The 16,939-nt window shown below is 47.1% G+C and overlaps 1 protein-coding gene across 3 annotated transcripts in view; it reads left to right on the top strand.

Moving 5' to 3' along the window:
• Positions 1-16,939, top strand: part of TBXAS1 (thromboxane A synthase 1) — a 161,855-nt gene that overhangs the window by 100,033 nt on the left and 44,883 nt on the right. For all 3 annotated transcript variants that reach the window (XM_072777419.1, XM_072777420.1, XM_072777418.1), the window contains 4 exons: positions 5,216-5,304; positions 7,007-7,155; positions 8,886-9,016; positions 13,236-13,550. In XM_072777419.1, the coding sequence (XP_072633520.1) occupies positions 5,216-5,304; positions 7,007-7,155; positions 8,886-9,016; positions 13,236-13,550 (684 nt within the window). The remainder of the gene's footprint in view (positions 1-5,215; positions 5,305-7,006; positions 7,156-8,885; positions 9,017-13,235; positions 13,551-16,939) is intronic.

The raw sequence follows: 16,939 nt of genomic DNA on the forward strand, positions 1-16,939 counted from the left end.
CTGACGATAGTATTGTGTGTTCATCTGTGCTTGTGTGTTTGCACAAGCCACCTATGCCTGCTTGTCTGCAAATCTAGGGGAATAACTGCTGGGCTTGTGGATTGTATAAAAATGATTGCAAGCCCATCAAAGAGAGCTTTTGTTTGTATGCAACTCGTGTGAGAGTGAATATTCCATAACTACTTGTGTATAATGCAAGGAAGAAAGCCTGAAACAATGCCTATTGGCCAACATACAGAGCATGCTCCACCGTCTTATAATATCTTCTCTGCATTGCTTCTTAAAACATTTTTCATATTACATGCCCCATCTCATATCACATTAACCCAAATAAAAATGTCATTACCCATTCAGTGCAACAGACAGCAGGCAGAGCGTGGTGGAAAATTACAATCATGCCAGTCAGCCGCAAAGCATTCTAGTTACGAGCATGTAGAGGAACCAATGGTGGGTGGTGGGTTCAGCCCCCCATTGCACTGTCCAGCATACGATTGGATTCAGCACGGGTGGACCCCTTCTGCACGAGGCATGCTTCTGAAGAGTTCAGTGTAAATCCAATTTTATGTTGCATACCATTTTTGTTCCATTAAGGAAGCTATAAGCTGTAAGCTTCCTTTTTTTTTTTTTTCTGAAGCCAGAGTTTATTTCTAGGTAAGCAATACTCCTGGAACGTTCAGAGGCTAAAAGGCCCCAGGGCATCCAGGTATCTAATGTTAGAGCCGGGTGCTAGCCATGGCTGCTTCTACTTCGAAACCGTCTGACTGACCCCGGGCGGGGTGACAGCCCTCTCTTTCCTCCTGTCCCAGAGTGGTGTATTCCTCAGAGTTTTGGCGTAATTCATACAGGGCCATCCCTCCAGTAATGAGGACAAAAAGAACTCCAGAAGCCATCATTGTCAATATATTGACAAAATATTTTATATTTTATAGGTTCACTTGTACCACTAAGCTTATTAAAATAATGGAAGAATATAGCCCGGGAAGGCAATCACAGAAATATGGATGAGGTAGTAGAATTCTCCAAACACGAAGGCAGGCTAAGATTTTTCGAGAGCAGTGGCCCAGAGGCCATTAAAAGTGACCCATTTACACGCACTTTTGTCCTGATGGATTTTTAAATTGACAGTGTGTGAGCATTTAGAAGAGAATGCAGTTGTCATGAAGAGCCCACCCAGAGTTCCCAGGAATAAATCAGGGTAGCCATTCTCATCCTTGTTCTGAGTGGACTTCAGGATAGGCATATGAGGTCAATTACATTTCTATCCCAGCAAATCATTTGACAAATTCTTCCCCAGCCAACTTATTGAGCAGTTGCTGCCTGGCTGCACTTTGGTTCGTGAACTTAGGTTCATGCACAGCCGGCCAAAGAGCCAGAATCAGTGACTGCTGGCCAATTCTGGGGCTACCTAAAGTAGCAGACCAGCAGAGGGCCATGGGCTCTGTGTCTGCTCCTGTATACGTATTGCTGGATGGGCTGAATGAAGGCTTAAAAGGCACACTCACCAAATTTCAGATGGAAAAAGCAGGAATAGCCAGTGTTGTAGGAGATGAGATTTGAATGCATGAGTGTACCCCTTGGCCCACCCACACTGAGCACAAGCACTCTAGTACTCTAAGCCCTTGAAGCTTGATGAGCAGAAAATCCTTTTTCCCCAGAATGTTCCTCTCCAGATACTTCTTCCGAGGAGTCTTGGCAACAAAGGAGACTCTCCGCTGCTCTGCTGTCTCTCCATCGAGGGTGTGGGTGTATTCTGCTCTGCACATCTGCTCCTTGACCTGCTGTGTGGCTGCCCATAAGTGCTGTCCAGGCCACTGTCCCTGCTCTGGGAACTCACACAGCCTACAGCTCACTCTGACTCACCGGGAGTGCCTTTCGGCTTCTCAGGACCATCTCTCCCACAGCAAGCTGTTGGAAAGAACTGGTGTCCCAGTTCTTTGGTGACACTGCAGAGCACATGGGGTTGGCTTGCAGAGCCATAGGATGGAGGGGCCCAATGAAGCCATGTGTCCCTCCAACATCTGGCTAACAGCCACCCAGGCTGTCCCACTGTGCCAGGCTTCTCCAATCACTTGAATGTTTTAGGGGAGTTAAAAGATGGTTCTGCTCAGAACACACGGCAGGACTTTTTACAGCTACAAATATAATATAAATGTAAAGCCTTTCTAATGAATGGAGTCTGAAGTGTCAAAAAAATCAATTGCATGTGGTGATGATGCATGGAAAAAGACCTTGTGGTCTTTGTTGACCCGAACCTCAATATTGTCCTGTCATACATGTCTTCTTAAAAAGTCAACATACATTTGAACTCGGCCACAGTAACTTCTTGCAAGATACATCCACGAAGGCAAAAGAAACAAAAGCAAAAATGAACTATTGGGACTTCATCAAGATAAGAAGCTTTTGCACAGCAAAGGATACAGTCAACAAAACTCAAAGACAACCTACAGAATGGGAGAAGATAGTTGCAAATGACATATCAGATAAAGGGCTAGTTTCCAAGATCTATAAAGAACTTATTAAACTCAACACCAAAGAAACAAACAATCCAATCATGAAATGGGCAAAAGACATGAAGAGAAATCTCACAGAGGAAGACATAGACGTGGCCAACATGCACATGAGAAAATGCTCTGCATCACTTGCCATCAGGGAAATACAAACCAAAACCACAATGAGATACCACCTCACACCAGTGAGAATGGGGCAAATTAACAAGGCAGGAAACAACAAATGTTGGAGAGGATGTGGAGAAAAGGGAACCCTCTTACACTGTTGGTGGGAATGTGAACTGGTGCAGCCACTCTGGAAAACTGTGTGGAGGTTCCTCAAAGAGTTAAAAATATACCTGCCCTATGACCCAGCAATTGCACTGCTGGGGATTTACCCCAAAGATACAAATGCAATGAAACGCAGGGACACCTGCACCCCGATGTTTCTAGCAGCAATGGCCACGATAGCCAAACTGTGGAAGGAGCCTCGGTGTCCAACGAAAGATGAATGGATAAAGAAGATATGGTTTATGTATACAATGGAATATTACTCAGCCATTAGAAATGACAAATACCCACCATTTGCTTCAACGTGGATGGAACTGGAGGGTATTATGCTGAGTGAAGTAAGTCAGTCGGAGAAGGACAAACATTATATGTTCTCATTCATTTGGGGAATATAAATAATAGTGAAAGGGAATATAAGGGAAGGGAGAAGAAATGTGTGGGAAATATCAGAAAGGGAGACAGAACGTAAAGACTGCTAACTCTGGGAAACGAACTAGGGGTGGTAGAAGGGGAGGAGGGCGGGGGGTGGGAGTGAATGGGTGACGGGCACTGGGGGTTATTCTGTATGTTAGTAAATTGAACACCAATAAAAAATAAATTAAAAAAAAAGTCAACATACACCTGGGCTTGTGATTGGCAGTGACCCATTTATGATTTATGGGATCTTACCTGAAATATTGTGTTCCATTTATGGAGCTGCCTTCCAAGAGTGACACTGATGAGGGAGAGAGAGAAAAAGAGAGAGAGATAACAAAGGAGAAGTGCATGTAGACCATGTGGCACAAGGAGTGGTTGAAGGGATGGGGAACAATTGTCTAGGAGATGAGGAGGAGCAGCATTTGCTGTCTGAGTATTTGAAGCATTACTGTGTGGAAGAAGTCAACTGAAACCAGTGAAAGTCAACTGAAACCAGAGGAGGAGCAGCATTTGCTGTCTGAGTATTTGAAGCATTACTGTGTGGAAGAAGTCAACTGAAACCAGTGAAAGGTTGTTAGAAGGGAAGATTTTGCCTCAGTACAACATACCTTCTAACAAGTAGATTAACATCCTATAACTTTCCCCAAAGCCTCAAGACTTTAAGAACCAAGACTAGGGGATGCCTGGGTGGCTCAGTGGTTGAGCCTTCAGCTCAGGGCGTGATCCTGGGGTCCTGGGACCGAGTCCCACATTGGGCTCCCTGTAGGGAGCCTGCTTCTCCCTCTGCCTGTGTCTCTGCCTTTCTCTGTGTGTCTCTCATGAACAAATAAATAAAATCTTAAAAAAAAAAAAAAAAGAGCCAAGACTGGGTCTTAAGTAATCATTCAAATTCATTCCCTCATTCAAAAAATAATTACTACGTGCTAGGCATTGTTCTAGGTTCTGGGGACATACAAATGAACAAAAAGACAAAAATCTTCCCTGCCCTCAGGAAGTTATGTTCTAGTGTCAAAATAGGAAAATCATAACATATTTAACATTTTAAAAATGTTTTCCAGAAGAAAGGCTCAGAACAATGGTTTATGGCATGTTGCTTTAGCTATGGTGTTACTGTAGAATGGACACTGGTTAGAAGGATTCCCCTCAGCGTTTCTGACTTGGCTTTGCAAATATACAGGAGAAAATATAAGGTCACATGTGTGGCCATCAGGTTCCACAGAGAATCCCACCCCCTCGAGCCGGCGGCTGGGGTCAAAGTGGTAGTGGCCAAAAATGAGATCCAAACTTGTCGAAGCTGGACACTCATTATACAAATGTTCACGATACCATTCTCTCTGTGTGCATATGTTAGACATTTTCCATAATGAAAATATTTTAATATTTAAAAAAAACTCAGCAATTTCCCTGGGTGGGCATGAAAGGTCTCCTGAAGTCAAGGGCTCCCTTACACATATGTATTCAAAGGTTTAAGCAGCAGATGCAGATATGAATAGCCATCCATCAGAAATGTTCTAAAAATGATTTTCGTATTGAGTAAAAAGTTGAAATGGACGATCGTACGTTCCTTTGGAGACTACGATTCTATATTCTATTGGAAGATCTAAAGTATAATTGGAACCAAGCAAACATGGATTTGGGCTAATTCCAGAGAGAGTACATATGGATTGTGGGCTATTTACTCTCTAATGCTAACCAAATGTCACGAAACCAAGTACTGATTCTCATTTCTGTCTAAGCATTTAATGATCATTTTTGTAATTATTTCACAGTATTTACTCGAAATCCTTTCTTCTTTTTGCTTCCAAAAGAACAGATTGCTTAAGCTAAAATAGACGTTTACAGCTATTGTAGTTTACGATTTTTGTGAAGTTCAGACCCTCCTCTTGAATCTTTGCTGCATGAAAGTTACCTTGAAAACAATGTTTTCCCAGGAAGCACCACACATAACCTCTGTATCTGCAGCTAATTTAGGTGTGCTCCCTGCCTGGTGTCCTAATTACCCCTTTGTTATCTGCTATCAGATGACTCCCCTAATCAGCCAAGCCTGCGATCTGCTCCTGGCTCACTTAAAACACTACGCGGAATCCGGGGACGCCTTCGACATCCAGAGGTAAGGGTGCTATGTGGCCACAGGATAAATGAGAAATCGGACTTTTGAATTGCTGCTTCTTGCAACTGTACATAATTGCTGGACAATTACCTCGGGACCAGCAAACTATGGAAACGCTAGAAGCTCATAAAAAGCATGGGTGGACTGAATAATAAGAAGAAATGAAACCCACGTAAAATGTGCAGAGAATGGGAACAAAGCCCAGGGTAGGTGTGGCGTGTGGCAGGAAGCCTTGGGTGGGCAGTGGCGTGTGGGTGGACACGCCTTGTGACCTCTGCAGATGCGGGAGTGGGCAGAGAGGACAGGCCTGCGGGGGGAAGGGGAAGTCCATGCATTTTCACCGAATTGCAAGAACTGCAATGCACCCCAGCCTAGGAGCCAGGACTTAGCAGTGGACACCAAATTGAAATGACTGATTATCTGGCTTCCCCTCCACGTGTCCTCTGCTAAGTTATGGCTTTTGGCACCAGAGTAGTAGGGCGAGAGACTCGGGTCAGCCAGAAGCCGACTCATTCTTATTATCACTTGTAATGAAATAATAACATAACCATCACCAGCATTCAAATTCTGCCGTGGTGTTTACAAAATCCTCTCACACACTTTCTCTCTGGCCACGAGATGCATGAGTTGGCTAAAGAACAACTACAAAAGCAAAATAAATAACTTAAAAACCCTTAACTCTTTGGCTGTGAGGATCAGAGGGAATTGCATTCAGTGGGCAGACGGCCTTCGTTGTAGCGGGGACATGTGCAATCAATTGTGGAAATATTTTCGATAAAGCAGTCAAAATAAAAGAAATCATCTAAGGATGTCATTTATTCCTTAGTGATAAGCTGTTGGTGATAGAAAGGAACTCCATGTGTGCCTGCATCAAGCCACAAAAATAAGAACTTTTCTTTATAAAAGGATGTGCGTACCCCGGTGCTAGCCTTTTTTTTTTTTTTTTAAAGAAAGAACTGCACCTGACTCCTCCTGCAAGATACCAACGGAGGATCATTCTGGTTTAAAATGGCCCTTTGAGGGCAGGTTTCCTAGAGCCTAAGAGGTTAATTTTTCTGGAGCTGTTGCCAGACACTTTTCCTTCTGTTTGTTTCTAAAGTGCAACGTGTGTTTTCTGTAATAATATACATATGTTCACGAAGCTGGTCCCAAAGTTTGTCTTGTATTTATTTGAGTGTGAAGCGCCCTTGTTTTTGGTTTGTTACTTTTAGAAAAACTGTAAAATCACTAGGAGGAAGAGGGGGACAAGCTAATAAAACTAGATGAACAGGTTGCTAATTCATCAACCCCCAACTTGTTCTGTATCAGTTAACCGCTCGATCCTGGCTTTGGACCGACTCTGCACAGCTTTGGGGCAAGATGCATGGGTTTTGGGTCAACTGTGTTCCCTCCCCCACAGGGAGGAAAATTTAAAACATCCTTCTTGGAATTTGACTGTGGCTGGTTGATTAAGGCTGCCCGAAGCCTGAAAGTTGAGGACATGATGCTCTCTTACCTTCCCCAGTCTTTGTTTGCATGAGCCATCTGATAGGTTCTTGTGTCTCCTCCCGAATTCTGTTGCCAGGCTCAAAGGATCTCAACTCAAGCGCCCTTTCCCACCCCCTCACTTCAGCTCTGAAGTGGTGCCTCTTTAGGGGTGTGCACGATGGCCAGGCCAAAGGCAGGGCCCTTACCACACCCAAATGGCTTCCTCTTCCCGCAGGTGCTACAGCTGCTACACCACAGATGTGGTTGCCAGTGTCGCCTTTGGCACCCAAGTGGACTCCCGACGGGCTCCCGGGGACCCCTTTGTGAAGCACTGCAGGCGTTTCTTTGCATACTCCATCCCCAGACCTATCCTGGTTTTAATCTGTAAGTGCAACTCTTGCCCAGAGTGGGAAGACCAGGGTCCAGCAAGCTGGCCTGATGCCCTGACAGCTGGGAGGGCCCAGGCAGCTTTTGGGGATCACCCTGACCACGAGGGGTCTCTGAGAGTCACCCTACAGAGTCCACCCCACAGAGGCCTTATGCTCAGAACCACCCAGGCTCCTCTTGTCACCAGCCAGGGCCACTCATTACCAAGGCAGGTAGCTCGGGCCTCTCTCACCACGGCCGCAGAGAGAACAGTGCTGAGCGCTTTGCTTGCGCTGCCTCCGAAAGTGCTGCGTTCACCTTGTGGGGAAGTATTCTCATCCCCACTTCACAGATGGGAAAACTGAAGCTTAGAAAGGCAGAGACAAAACTGGAGCCCAAAGCGTTTCATTTTCTACATCATATTGCCCACCCGCCCCCCACCCCCAGCAAAACCCTCTTCAGAGGACCTCTCTGCTTGAAGCACAGTAAACTAGAAATCACATGAAGGTCCTGACAGGTTACCTGATACCATGTAGACTGGTCGATTTATTTTATTTTTATTTTAGAACTGAGGTTTTGCCCTCTGGCCAATTCCAGCATCTTCTTGCTTTTATGGAAGTATTGAAGTGTTGCTATTGCCATTATTGATTATTGCCCCAACTTCTGACCTTTTTGCTGGGCTGCTAAATTGTATTCACTCCTTGGTCAGTCTCACTCCCATTTCTGAGTCCATTTCTACGAAGTCCCTATCCCCTTCAGCAGCCTCACACTGAAATTGTAGGAGGGGTTGCTGAGGGAGTCCCATCAGCCGCCCCTTTGTCCCTCACCACCACCACCCCCAACCCCTGCCACCTCCAGGAGCTGCTCCCCTGAGTCAGTTCCCCTTGCCACTGACCACGGACACGCCCTGCAGTGGGTGGCCCCCTGTCCCTGTTGCTGCTCCCACTCTTCTCTCGACCACTCTGAGCCCACGTTGGTTCAGGCTCTGGCTCTTGAAAATGGACAGAGTGTTCTGAAAGCTCCGAGGGCCCAGAACTTCTCCTCCCCGCCCCCCACCCCCACCCCCAGCTCCCAAGCAGCACCTGTGCAGGGCAGGCCTGACCTGAGCAACCCTGCGGCTGCTCGGCCCCTTGGCCTAAGCCATCCTCTAGGAGAAGAGAAGTGTCCTTGGCCCAAGGAGCCCTGCCCAAGGCCATGACAGGAAGGACATAGGCTGCATGTACCTGGCACAGCAAGGACGTACCCACAGGGCCAGTGTTCTTGCCAGCGGCTGTCGTGGCAGCTCGTAGGGACCATTCAGGTGGTAGCTCTGGGGACAGTGACCCTGTGGGAAAGCAAATGCAAATGGCCCCCAAGTTAAGAAAATAGATCAGCTTCCACCACTTGCTCAGGTTTGAAACAAACCCTATAACCCGTCCTCATTGATGGAATATGAAGACCGTGGGCCTCCCTCTCTAGGACCTGGAAAATTAAATTCTAAGGATGAGATTGACTTCTTGGGGGCCAGATGGAGTGTGGACTCAGTTGTGCAGACATTTATCATGTGCTTACTGAGTGGCGAGTGGAATAAGGCACAGCACCTGCTGGAAAGCATGCAGGCCCCGGTGGGGCGGGCGGGGGGCGGGGGGCGGCCTTCTGATGAGGACTCTAAGTCAAGGCCGGGGTCTGCTTCCCTGGCAACAAGCTTCGGGTAGCCCCGGGTTACTGCCACCCCGTTTTCAGTGCCACTTTTGTTTTTCTCTTTCAAGTATCATTTCCATCCATAATGGTCCCACTGGCCCGGATTTTGCCCAATAAGAACCGAGATGAACTGAATGGCTTTTTTAACAAACTCATTAGGAATGTGATTGCCTTGCGGGACCAGCAAGCAGCCGAAGAGGTAACGTATCTTAATAGGACACGGCGTCGAAATGGAGTGGGGCCTGATTTGGCACCCCTCCCTCTGTCCTGTCTCTTCCCTCCCAGCCCTGCACACACCGCGCTGGCCCTTACTGAGGCCTACCACTTAGAGCTTTCCAGGGCATGAGAAGGAAAGGAGAAGGGCTGAGAAGGGGTGATCACAAAAGAGAAAAGAGAGGACAGAGGGGAAGGATGGTGGACAGAAGCCCAGAGCAAACGGTCCAGGCTCTGACATGGGCGCCCCCCCCCGAAACTCACAGCCTCTCTATTTCAAGCACCAACAATAGCAACCCCAAAGAATTTTCCAGGTAAATGTGCCCACGTGGACTTTTCATCGGCATATCCTTTCTATTGAAAATCGGCAAGATGGATTTTACAGCATGAAGAGCATCAGCCGTAGAGAGGAGCTGGGGCAACTGGTAATTGATCTCACACTGGCTTTCAGCATGGACGACGTGGCTACGAAATTTGGGGGTGAGGGCTCTCTCCTGCTGCATCTGAGACCCTGAGACTTTTTCCTCCTTACAGACTTGCACCACACTTGGCACATAGGAGGAATCCAGGGAATATTTGGCTGAGAACAGAAATGGGACTTTTCAGTTAGGAAAATAATTTCACTGCTGGATACACTCATGCACGCCTAATGCTATTCTTTAAGGGCCTCGTTGCATTCAAGAAAGTTGCTTCAAAAGGAAACAACAAGGGCTGAAGTGTCTTCTCTGGAATTGACTTGTGCGAGCTTTAAAAGGGTTGCTTCAAAGACTAGCTCAGAGAGATTAATAAGGGACAACGTGAGGTCCCATTGCTGCGCTGGGGGGCCCAGAAGGAGATCGGGGGTCAATCAGTGGCTGGATGCACCAGCAGCAGCCTCGTCTCGCCTGGCGTCCCCCCGCTGGAGACTCGGAAGCAAAGGTGTCCTGGTTCAGAAAGCAGGGGAAGGTGTGCAGAAGCTCACAACCCCTTGGCCCACACCACTGTGAACTGCACTTGATGCCCTTGGAAAAGAATCAGCTCACTGGTGTCCCTGGCCTGGCTTTGCCACCTAAAAGGACAGAACATTCTCATCCAGATTCATGCATCTCCAGAATGAGGATGAAGCCTACGGAAGGAGGGGCGGGGAAAGCCACGTTTCTAAACCTCAGAATCGCTCTGAAGAGCTTTCTGATGACAGTTTTGTCACACACACACACACACACACACACCCTTCCCCCAGCCCGAACCCCACAGGCTGTGGAATCAGGCTGAAAATTCTAAAACTGTTGCACCCAATGGCTTACTATGAGGTGAGGGGTTTATTAAAGATCCAATTACTGGGATTGCCTCGAGCTCTTCCTTTTATAAACTCGAGAGCTATTTGTTTCAAACAATGAGTTGATCTGAGAAAAACCTCCCAACCACAAATCCAGGACTGCCCGTGTCAAGACAGAGCTATATGGTTACTAAAAAAACTTGCTTTAAACCCATCTAAACTCTGTAGACATTCCATCAAGCAGATGTGTGTTTGCGCAGTGGAAAATGCAGCACAGATGTTAAAAGGTAAATATTTTTCTAAGCTCTAGCCGATGGGTGGATTAGACACCTACATCTATCAGGGTGCGTATTTTTCTTGGATATAACCATAAAGCAGCACTGTTTCAGTCCTAAATGGGCAGTGTTCAAATAGCCTCTGTGATGCAGTGCAAATAAAAGAAACCCATCTACACTAATGCTCTTCTCCAGCGCCCAGGCCCTAGGGAGCAGCCCTGTCCTCTGGCCTTTGTAGCTGGAGGTGACAACAGAGTTCTAACCATGCTCGATGGCCCTCTAGCAGCCTGTCAGAGCAGGGACGAGAGGAAGGGTTGCCAGCTGCAGTGCTGGGAAGAGCCCCCGGTGCTCTCCTGCCCGACACCGTCTCCACCCCCCTCCCGTAAAGCCAAGGGTGAGCCTCAGGGACAACTGCGTGGCACCCTGAGGAGTTCTTTCTTTCTTTCTTTCTTTTTTTAAGATTTTATTTATTTATTTATTCATGAGACACACACAGAGAGAGAGAGAGAAAGGCAGAGACACAGGCAGAGGGAGAAGCAGGCTCCATGCAGGGAGCCCGACGCGGGACTTGATCCCAGGACTCCAGGGTCAGGCCCTGGGCTGGGTCAGGTGGGCGCTAAACCGCTGAGCCACCCGGGCTGCCCACCCTGAGGAGTTTAACACTCCCCAGCTGACAGGCCTGGGGATTCTCATCCAAGAGCCAGGGTAAAAGAAAGCACTCACCTGCCACATGTGCCATCATGCCCTGCCCCGTCCTGACTCTGCCCCACGGGACCACAGCAGCCACCCAGATGTTGGCCAAGCATCAGGAAGGAATCTGGGGAAAGCCAGCCCTTGAGGATGCCTCCTGGAAATCAGTATGAGCAGGGCCAGGCTGGAAAGAGGCAGTCAGCTGTGGCTCACCTGAGCAGGCTGGCAGGACACCGAGGCCCTGGCTCCTGAGACTCAAGGTACTCGATGCCCACAGGCTTAGCTGTGAGCCCCGCTGGCATCTCAGCAGACATCCTGCAAGGACACAAAAGCTGGAAAGCAGTGGAGCTCCAAAGGCCTCAGTCTCCAAGGGCACGCACTTGTAAGCAAATCCAACACAGCCTTTCTCAAAAAATGTGTTTACCGCATTGCACTGTTATTTGTGGGATTATTTGTCGCAGGCCTAACACGTGCTCAGCACCACACCAGGCATGGGGGTGGGCCACAGGGTCCTGCCCTGGACTCGCTTATACTCTTGTGGAGGAGAAAAAGCAACAGCACGTGAAGTAACAACAATCTTATGGGTTGGAATTAAAGCACTGACACGTGGGGCAGGCACGGATTATTTAACGCAATAGAAATTCAGAAGCCAAGGAATTGTGCACACGTTGCACCAGGTACAGTACTTTGGAATTATGTTTCTCCCAGTGGTTCTGACTCTCTCCTTTGGCTGTTTAGCTCCATACACTTTGGAAAAGACAACCAACATATTGGTTGTCACTCATCACATTAACGAGCTTTTCGAAGAAAGGATAGGCCAGGGATACACTTGGTCAACTCGAAAGCAATACATAAATGCTTCGATTGTTACAATTAGTGCTAGTAAAAATATGAAGAATATGCAAATTGCAGCTAAGAAGATAGGGGAGAATGGTAAGAAAGCTCTAAGCACTTAAATGAGGCAGGGGATCCTTATGGGAAGAGGGACCCAAGGGTGGGGGAGGTATGGGCAGGCCAGGATCCCCAAGGCTCATTCCCTCCTGTCCCTGCTTCTGCCAATTTCCTACTGTGTGAGGAAAGCGAATGGCCACCTGAGTGAGCCCAGAGTGGTGTGTAAGTGAACAAGGGAGCTCGTGCTTTGCTTTAAATCTATAGGTGCTTCGCTTTCTTGTTGGAAAACCAACCAGCCAACCAACAGTACAAACATGTATAAAGTAAAAAAAAAAAAAAAAAAAAAAAAAAAAAAAAAAAAAAAATCAAAGCCTCCACCACACCCCGGTTTTCCCACTCCTCCAGCTCGCTGTGAACTGCCGGGTTTAGATGTTGCTAAACATCCTCTATGCGTGAACAAATACGTGTAATTATGTGTATTGTACATGTACCGTTTTTATAGAAATGAGGTTCCACTGTGCATATTGTTCTGCAACTTGCTTGTTTTTTTTTTTACTTCCCCAAATGGCTTAACACGTTTCCCAATCAGCCCAGATAGAATGGCCTCATCCTTCTTAACGGCAGCATCACCGTCTGCTGTTTGCTGCACCAGAGCCTGAGAACCCAGTGCCATATAAAGGACATTCGAGGCTTCCAGGTTCTCACCATCTCAGATAATCCTGCAGCGAGGGTGCTGGTCCCATCAATCTCATTAAAAGTTACACATATACATGAGGTGCCTGGGTTGCTCAGTCTGTTAAGCTTCCAATTCTTGATTTCGGCTCAGGTTATGATTTCAGGGTCGTGGGATGGAGCCCCATGTCAGGATCCATGCTCAACACAGAGTCTGCTTGGGGTTCTCCCTCTCCCTCTGCCCCTCCCTACTGCTCACACTCTCTCTGTCTCTCAAAGAAATGAAAAATATCTAAAAAACAAAAACAAAAACAAAAAACAAAAAACGCTACATATGCATGTCTTTTTTTTTTTTTTTTCAAGAAGTCTCATTCATGTGACTCAAAGGTCTAGAATGGGCGTTTTCTCCGTTTGTCCCTTAGAGGCGGAGAGATTTCCTCCAACTGATCCTGGATGCCCGACATTTGGCCACCTCTCTGGGTGTGGACAGCTTCGACATGGTCAGACAAGTCTTCTCCTCCACCGACTGCACCGTGGGTCCCTCCCGGCCACACCAGCCCAGACACCTGTCCCAGCCTCTGACTCTGGATGAGATCGTGGGCCAGGCCTTCATCTTCCTCATCGCTGGCTATGAGATCATCACCAACACGCTCTCTTTTGCCACCTACCTCCTGGCCACCAACCCTGACTGCCAAGAGAAGCTTCTGGCAGAGGTGGACAGCTTTAAGGAGAAATATGTGAGTACCGTTGTCCATTGGAAATCCGCAGGACATATGATTTTGTGTTGGTACAAGTGAAACTTATTTTTGATAATCTCCTCACTAAAACCACATTCTAAGTTTATAAGATGAAACTGGGGTGTTGCCCACCTTCTCTATACCTCTGGGTGAGCAAGTAAAAGGAAGTGTTCAGGACAACAGAAAAAAAAAGGAAAAAGAAAGGAAAAGAAAGAAAAGAAGGTGTGTCGTGCACATGCCTCTGCCGTGTGGGGTGGTCTGTGGATCCAGGCCTGGCTCGGGAGGCTGCAAAGTCTTAGCTCCGAGGGAGGGTCACAGAGCCAGGGATGGGAAGGAAGGGGGAGGTGTGGTTTCCCAATGCTCTGACTGTGGAGTCAGCGCTCTCCCTGGGAGGCAGGTGTGAGGCTGGAGGGGAACCCAGTCCTCCTGGCACAGGAGCGGACCGAAGGATAGACCAAGCCAAAGCAGGAATGAAACCTGGGTGAGCATCGAGGAGGAAGGCCATAAATGGAGTGAGGTGAAATGGGCTGGTTGGCACCGAGTCCAGATTCGGGATGTTCCTTCTAGATGAGCCTCTTCTTTGGTGGAGTTGAAGCAAACTTTCAAGGGTGCTGAGCGAGGCTACTTTATCACCCCATATTTTTCTGGATGCTTTTATGCGCACTGCTTTGAGTCACAAGTTGTTAAAAATCTGTGCTTTTAAAGGGAAGGACACTCTAGTAGACTTCATTACATTCTGATATAATTATTACATTCACAATTTGGGGGCAGTGGCCTGTTCTTAGAATCCTTAGAAACTTTTCTTTATATACTGAGCTGATAACTGCTTTCAGAAAAATCCACTTCTTTATCCCACAAGGGAAGTAGGTGCGAGGTCAGCCTTTCTTTGTGAATGCAGTTTTCAAATATTTTGTTATTTCAAATATTTGAAAACCTCATTAGCTATGTTACTAATTGCCTCAACTTTTGGCTCATCACGAGCCAACGGTCAACTTTAAGTTCCACACCGTTCTGACATCTGCTGGGCCAGGTCTCCCCAGGGCACTGCTTATCCCGTTGATTTCTTTGAGCCTGGATGCAAGAGTTTATACTTATCCATACTGTTGCTCACATCAATCAAAATAATTTTGAATCCTGGTTCTGCCATCTGTCATATTAGCAATTCTTCAGCTTGGAGTCATCTGAGACTTGGTAAGCATGCCTCCTCTTCCACCCAAGTCATTGATTAAAATGTTGAACAGGACAGGGCTTCCCTCCAGGTTGACATTGATCCGTTAATCAACATTCTTTGGGCATGGAGTCTCAATAAGTTGTGCATCCAAATAACCCTGCTACCTATTCCCACCACCCATCATATCCTGTTTCCTGGGTACTTGTGATGTTTGTCTGTCTGTCTGTTTGAAGAGGGACTCATGATGACTGGGGTACATGACTGCAAGAGAAAGCTGAAGGGCATATCTAGCAAGATACATTTAGTGGCACCTAACAAAACCCAATCTAAACTGATTTAAACCAAAAAAAAAAAAAGAGGCAGTGGGGAGGTGGGGTTACTTATTAGTACAGATCACAGAGCAGCCTAGGAAGAGATGTGACTTTGAGCAAATCTTTACCCAGGCCTCAAATGTGTGCGCAGATCCCAGTTTCTCCCCAGTTCTTGGTTGTGCATTCTTAGTACTGGCCCCATTCTCATGTGCTTTCCTCTCAAAGTCTGGGGAGCCAGCCAAGAATGTCTAGGACTACAGTAGGCTTCCTTGCTCGTTACCAAGAGAGAAAAGAATCTGTGGCTCTAAATTCTCAGCAGGAGTCATCAGGCTCACCGTAGTTGGGATCCTTAGGTCACTGCCCATTCTTGAGCCAACCATTGCAGCCATGGGAATGGCGGCGTGGAGGGGCTTAAGCCAGTCAATCCCACCCCCGGAGTTGATCATACCCATGTCATACGACTGAGAACTTGGGAGAGCACATGCCCGAGGAAGCTCTGGCTGCTATCTTGGGAAGGCAGTAAAGGCAGTAGAGGGTATTCGCCCCATGGTCTCAAACAAACCAGAAGCCAGCATCTAGAGAGTGGTCAGCAGTGTGGGAGACATGGTGGTGGGTTGAAGAGGGAGGTAGAAATCATGATCCACACCTTCAGGAAATGTAATCACCAACTGAAAAAAAAATAATGTCTATGAAAACAATACCCACCCTCCCAAATGAAACCTTCCTGGGCAATAGAAGGCAGCAAATAATCAAGTCTAGAATGTATGGTGTCATTGAGAGCGCTCATGGGGCTCTAGGAGTCTGTCCCACCAGCTACACCATAATTATATCCGTTATGTTCATCTACCACGAGGACACAAGGAGTGTTCCACTGGCTTCCATTCAGAGGCCCTCACTCACACAGCCCCTCAGCTCTGACATAGCCTCAACTGACCATGACCTCAAGGAGGGTGATACTGTATCACCAAACGCAGCCTCCTTCCAATCCCTCCACCCCCCCGGGTGGGGCTTCTTTCCCCAGAGAACTGTCTCCCCGGGGGGCTGTGCAGAATGTGGCCAGGCATTGAGACTCCATGAGAAAAGAAACAGATTTTGGTAGGTAAAGTTTTTCAAAGGGGGAGATGGCTTAAAATGCAGATGCCAGGGCTCTTTCCTCATAGGTTCTTATTCTGTAAGTCGGGGCCAAGGCCTAGGAACCTGAATTTTAAATAAACGTATCAAATGATTTTGATACGGGTGGTCTCTGGTTCCACCTTTGAGAAGTCAGCCCTAGACTCTCAGGGCCCAGACCCCTCTTCTAAGAAGAAACAGGAGCCAAAGCCCTGCCCCAGCCATGAAAGCCCCCCCTACCAAGCTAGGTCATTTTCTTTCTCTGAGTCACAGCTGGGACTGTCTCTGAGAAATGGGAATACATAGGGGTTGTCTTTTCTTTAATTGATTAGGCAATCACAATTGTGTTAATAGCCGTGTAAGTGTTGTACATGATAACCATTCAATGATATTTGTAGGTTCTTTTTTCTTTTTCTTTCTTTTTTTCCCTTCCTTTCTTCCTTCCTTTTCCTTCCTTCCTTCCTTCCTTCCTTCCTTCCTTCCTTCCTTCCTTCCTTCCTTCCTTCCTTCCTTCCTTCCTTCTTCAATATAATCAGAGTTCTGTTAATAGGGGCCATCTGTCAGGACATGGAAATGCAGATTAGATGTTCACACATTCGTTATTTTCCTGAAAATTTGCATGTAAAGTATGACTTGTTATAATTTTCCTGTTGCTTTCCATGCAACAAATATTTCTGAAGTGCCAATTAATGCCAGACTCAGGCTCCAGACCCTACACCCAAAGATGCTCTGACTTAGCTCTTCCACAATGTCCCTGGAGAGCCTTGCACAACTCATCTCATGGTTTCTCTCATATT

Source organism: Canis lupus, chromosome 15, assembly GCF_048164855.1.
Source record: "Canis lupus baileyi chromosome 15, mCanLup2.hap1, whole genome shotgun sequence".
NCBI classification, from domain to species: domain Eukaryota; kingdom Metazoa; phylum Chordata; class Mammalia; order Carnivora; family Canidae; genus Canis; species Canis lupus.